Genomic DNA, 6267 nt, shown 5'->3' on the forward strand with positions numbered 1-6267 from the left:
CGGAAGTCTTTTCTTCAAATTATTATTATTATTTAACTCTATATGATTCGTGTTATCTGACTTTATCTGACTTTTCCTCTCATAATAAGCGCTGCTGGGAAGCGTGTGTAAGGACCAAAACAAATTCACTCGCCAAATTCCTTCTCCGGGCGTCTCGTCACTTTTTGCAGTGTGTTCGCTTTTTACGCACACACCTTCTGAAATGAGATTCGAGTTTAAAAAGCCACCACGGCAGCCAACGAGCCAGAGTGAGAGAAAGAGAGTGAGAGAGAGATCTATGGAAGAGAGAGAGAGAGAGAGAGAGAGAGAGAGAGAGAGAGAGAGAGAGAGAGAGAGAGAGAGCGGTTTAGTGTGAGCAGCAGGTAGCTCCATATAGGGAGAGGAGACACTCTTCACTCTTCTGCCCCTCTGGCACCGCTCTGCCCAGGCGCGCAGGGAGTTCAGTGCCATGCACACTCCGGACCATGCGCTCCTGCTCAGCGGACTGAACCAGTCTCTGCTTGTCACGCTCACTTTTGATCCAACAACAACAACAACAACAACAACAATGGGCGACCCCGACGACAACAACGACAACACCTCCGCCGCCGTCCCCTCGAACCTCACCGACCTCTTTGGAAGGAACGAATACTTGGCCAAACTGGAGATGACGGTCCTGACTGTCACCTTCGTAGTGGCCTTGGTTGGCAACGTGAGCGTCCTGTTGGCGATGTACAACACCAAGAAGAAGATGTCGCGGATGCATCTTTTTATTAAACATCTCAGCCTGGCGGATCTGATGGTCGCCTTCTTCCAGGTGCTGCCGCAGCTCTGTTGGGAGATCACCTACCGCTTCTACGGCCCGGACTTCCTCTGTAGGATCGTCAAGCACCTGCAGGTGATGGGGATGTTCGCCTCCACCTACATGATGGTGATGATGACCCTGGACCGGTACATCGCCATATGTCACCCGCTGAAGACCCTGCAGCAGCCCAGCAGGCGCTCGTACATCATGATCATCTCCACGTGGATGTGCAGCCTGGTCCTCAGCACCCCGCAGTACTTCATCTTCTCCCTGAGTGAAGTCCATAACAGCACGACGATCAAGGATTGCTGGGCGCATTTCATCGAGCCGTGGGGCGCCAAGGCGTACATCACCTGGATCACCGTGGGCATCTTCCTCATCCCCGTCGTCATCCTCGTGCTGTGCTACGGCTTCATCTGCCACAGCATATGGAAAAACATCAAGTACAAGAAAACCAAAACGACGTGCAAGAACGGACTGATCGGGAAGAATTCAGTCAGCAGCGTCACCAGGATATCCAGAGCCAAACTCAGGACTGTTAAGATGACTTTTGTGATCGTGTTGGCGTACATCATCTGCTGGGCGCCGTTCTTCATCCTGCAGATGTGGTCTGTGTGGGATGAGAACTTCCATTATGTCGGTGAGTTGGTGAAGTGGTAGATCTTAAAATGAACAATTCCTTGACTATGAAATGAAATTGTCTCTGTGCGTAATGGTGGCAGATCGCGAGCAGAGCCATTACGCACGGATACAAACAAGTACGTGCGTATGAAGGGTTAATCTGAATGGAAACTAAGGGAAGATTATAGCTTAAAAAAATTATATTTTTCCACGTGGATCCCATCAATTAATACATTTTACATACACAATTACACTCAAATGATTTCACCGTAAAGCTGTTAAAACCAAACCAAATTTCTCAGTAGCTTGTGATCTTTAGAGCATTACTACTTCAGACTCCTCCTCTAACTTTTACAACAACAACGTGGAACAATGGGCTCGTACTCTTGTCATCACTTTCACATCATTAACAACCTCACAACAGGGGATGATGATTCACAATCCATCTTATCCTCATCTGGAGAAAACAGAGAAAACATTTTACTCACATGTCACAGCCAATTTAGTCGTTTTCAAAGAATCATAGAGTTTAGTGTGTAACCTGTACCAGATGTTTTGCAGATCCATCACGTTTCTCCTCTCTCCTTCTGTCCCTCTCTCTTATCTAGAGTCTGAAAACACAGCAGTGACTCTCTCTGCGCTCCTGGCCAGTCTCAACAGCTGCTGTAACCCCTGGATATACATGATCTTCAGCGGTCATCTCCTCCAGGACTTTGTGCACTGCTTCTCCTGCTGGCATAAAACAAACACTGATTTTAAGAAAGGGGACTCGGAGACTAGTCTGCGGAGAACAACGCTATTGACAAAGACCACAACTCGGAGTCCTACGGGCAGCTCTGCCAACTGGAAAGAGCTGGACAATTCTCCCAAAACCTCCATCCAGGCAGAGTGAAGTTCTGCAAGCCAGGCAACGGTAGATCCACAACCCTCAAAATGTAATGTTTCCATCAACACGGTGCAGACTGAGAATGTCAAAGTTGGCAGAAAATGTGAGCTGTGAATTAATCCAGCAATCGTGTGCATTTCCAACAGATACATCAACAAAAATACAGAGGAGGAAAGTGAGTTTATCAGATTCATCAACGTCATTTCTTATATTTTTCTATCCCCACATTCCCTGCTGGCAGCTTTGTTTTTGTTTCATGTTTTCATATTTATTTTAAACAAGCTGATAATTCATGTTAACTGGTGACGTGGCCAAGTGGTCAAGCAGAGTTTATTGATGTGCCAAAGTGTTTTCATGTTCCTACTTGAATGCTCGGGCCCATTTCCAGGAAGTCTGATGGTTTTTATTGTTGGCAATGCCACCGGACCACATGTCTCCAAGTAACCAAAGCAGACACCTCATCCTTTCTGCTCAAATTTCCATATCGTGTTTTTTTTTGTCACAGAACAAGTCCAGATGATTTCCAGGATCTTACGTTCAGAATCTGACTTTTCCTTTGAAGCATTAACAAGACAATGGGATTTATGAGCAGGAGGACTGAGCCTGCGCTGATTAATAGAGAGCTCTCCTGCGTTTCAGGGATGAATCGCTCTGAGATTTGTATCATATTCCAGCAAGCCCCCGCCGCTGTGTGCACCCACAAAATGATTTCTGGCTTTCATTTGTGTTAGGCAGAGGCAGAGGCAGATGGGGTCCCCTTGAAAGCAGCAGGCTTTCCACAGGCAGGGGTAGATGGGTAAATTTGGGGGGGCGGGAGGAGTCTACTTACACACACACACACACCTCCCATGGCTTCCAGAAAAACAATGTTTTGGGGGGAAAAGCTCACACATTCCACACACGCCACATCAGCATACTTCCTGACTTACTGACAGGAAGGCGGGGGGTTTGGATTTATTGTTTCTCCAGACATAAACAATTTCCTGTATGTTAATGCAATTAATGCAAACGTGCTACACTATAACATCTTGAGATATGAAAAGGAGGGCGTGTGATTGAAACGTGAGCTACAGCTGAATGAGTGTATACGTGTACATAAAACGCACTATCCATATGAAATATCTGTAAATAAGAGTAATATGTGAATCTCTTGCTCATGAAGTTGTTCTGCCTAATGGCTGTGATGTGACACTGAATATCACTAAGCGTATACAGGATGATGTAATACTCATATTGATGTACAGAACACAGTGCCTGACGCCTTTATCTCCTGCTTTTCAAAACTACAAAAAATGGTCATGTAACCTTCAGTGAATGTAACACACTGTGATGTTAAGTGCTATGAATGTATAAAAAAAAAAAAGCATTACATATAATAAATCGCTCAACAGCATCATTACACAGACTGATCATCATAATGTTGCACAACTGCCTCATAATGTGACATTATTATTACTCTTAATGGCTTAACGGCATCACTAGTCTAATGTATTTTGCAGGGGGAAAAAAATCTGAATTGCCACTTGGTGGAGGCTCATACCTCCACCAAGGCCCAGCAGTCGTCTTTAGCATAACTGTAGTCCACTGGATCCTCATCTGGATATTAAACAGACCTTTTATTTATGTGATATATCCTGATCAGTAGTAATACTTTAGTGATTTCTTGCTGTAATATACTGGATTTAGTGACATCGTCTTTATTAGAGGCTTAACTGGAAGTTTAACAGGGTGGTAATGTATGCGATAAAAGTTGTGGGGGGAGTTGTCAAAGCATCGTGTCTCAATTTCCCAGCCTAGCTTTCCCCCTGCATCCCATTATGTCAATCATCCGGCAGCGCGTCTTGTGAAATCCGGGCCAAGCCGACTCGATCTGGGCTCAGGTCAGAGTCTAGAACGAGCAGATCATTCAAACGTCAACATGTTCCTCCAGAGATTTTGTCGAAAAACTCTTGCCTCCCAAAGCATGTGTTATCGTGTTATACGGCTCGTAAAAGCAGGATCATGGTGCTGCAAGAAACGCTGTTAAAACTCTGCAGCAGTTGTCAGTTGGGTTAGTGGTTTTCTTGACACATGCATCAATTCATTTTATTGCCCCTTGCTCACAAGCACTTCAACTGCTGGTGAGATGAATGTGGAGGGATACAATACATTGAGTGGCTCTGGGAAGTGCCTATATATCTTCCGACAAAGACCTTCATGGCCTTTGCGAGTGTTCTCAACCTGAAGCAGAATCTCCAAGTGGAGGGAAGTGAGCAGTTGAGCAATGGAAGCACAATTGATCAGAGACAAAAGGTGAATATATAGATTTTGTCTTTGACGTTTGTCTTTGTAACGTCTCCAAAAAAGATAACTTCCACTTCCAGCTGCAGTTTGGTGTTCGGTAACTGAGAGGGTAAAAGTTTCCCATGAAGTTAGATGTGAGGTGGAGGAGATCGCGGATGCTGCTCGCTTTTCTTAGATGAACTCTTCAGATAAGGGAAGTGTTTTGATGGTGTCGGATGTTTCCACGCCAAATTTTCTGCCTCCTTATATAGTCTGTAGCTCCCACCATGTTTTTCCCCCCTCCGCAGGAAGCAAGTGGTGTTTTCTGTGACTATATGGAACCATCACATCCACAACTGGCTTCCATCCATCCACCTGACAGAAACGCCTTCCCTCCAACCTGGCAACCCTGCGGGAACTAAATACACGAAAAATCACTGTTTCTGTCAAGAATACTGAGCCGTTTTAAACAAACAGATCATTCATCATTGATATTTGGCCGCAATAGCCGGGGTAGCAGATTTGTTGTGACTTTACAGCTGATGGATAACAGAGGAAGCTTCTCCAGCGTGGTGACCTCGTGATCAGAGATCGTTAATGAGACCACGCTGTTTCAACCCTGCGACTTCCTCTTCTATTGTTCGCTTTCAGACGTCTTTGGAAATAACACACACATCCGTTTGCCATCGGGGCTTTTAATCACTCCCCAGTGACCATTTATACAAAAACAAACAAACAGGTCTAAACGTGCCACTACGAATAGAATCCGGATTTGGAACTCAAAGGGATTTGATCCAGGAGATGAAATGAAGCTCTTACAATAGTTATTGTCGAAGAATCTTGACCCACCTTAGTACTGTCAGTGTTTCTAAAGGTTTTACTTAACTGGCCTAAAAGTTGATCCATTTTAAGAGAGTCCATCTAAACAACTTCAGAATCTATGATGTCAGTGTTTATCATTGGTTCCCTCCAAAGACTGTCAGGAGAAAGAATTTCGAAGAAGAAGAGTGAGCAGCATCTGTCAGCTCCTCGTCCAGCTGTGGTCTTACTGGGTAAATACCAGCAGTGGATGTGTTCACCCTCTTCTACCATGACAGTTAATAAGAAATATGCCGTTCATCATCAGAGCTGTTGCGTTTCTGTGGTCGGCTTGTCTGATTGTTAACATGCTCCTCCATCAGCTTCGTGTCTGCGCCTTTTTGTTGCCTGGTAGCAAAGCGTTTGGATCGTGTGTTAGTGAAGAATTTGAACAGTAACTGAGATCATAACCACAACCGCCTTGGGTCTGATCAAGTTCACACTCTTTCTCTGGAGATATAAAAAGAAAGATTTGATTATGAATTGCAGTAAAATACAAATAAATGTTATTATGAAACAAGAAGCAGTTGTTTTTATTACTCCTTTTGAGTCTAATGCTGCCTTTAGAGACGCATAACAACACTACAGCAAAACACAGATTGTAGAAATATGCATTCAATAAAACAAAAAGAATGAATTTGAATATAAATGGCAATAACAAGCAGCACAGAGCCCTTTTATATGCAGATTGTTGACCATTAAAGTGCGGTGTGAACAGCATCAGATGGAATAAGAACCTCAATCCATTTCACAAGTAAAAGCATTTATGTGGTGATATTTTAATAAAAGAGTAAAAGTATATATTTGTAGTAAAGTGCGCTGTGCAATCAAGTGTGAAATGATTTGTCGTGAAGAA

At 44.1% G+C, this 6267-nt stretch overlaps 1 protein-coding gene across 1 annotated transcript; it reads left to right on the forward strand.

Annotated features, from left to right (window-relative positions):
- The first annotated feature begins 305 nt into the window (after positions 1-305).
- Positions 306-3606, forward strand: avpr1aa (arginine vasopressin receptor 1Aa). Its single transcript, XM_076141833.1, has 2 exons — positions 306-1424; positions 2014-3606. Exons 1-2 carry the CDS (start codon positions 449-451, stop codon positions 2295-2297), a joined length of 1260 nt encoding a protein of 419 aa, XP_075997948.1. The 5' UTR covers positions 306-448; the 3' UTR covers positions 2298-3606.
- The last annotated feature ends 2661 nt before the right edge of the window (positions 3607-6267 follow it).

This window comes from Genypterus blacodes, unplaced genomic scaffold (genome assembly GCF_046128005.1).
Source record: "Genypterus blacodes isolate CSIRO-AG114 ecotype Tasmania unplaced genomic scaffold, CSIRO-AGI_Gbla_v1 ptg000021l_1, whole genome shotgun sequence".
Classification (NCBI taxonomy): Eukaryota; Metazoa; Chordata; class Actinopteri; order Ophidiiformes; family Ophidiidae; genus Genypterus; species Genypterus blacodes.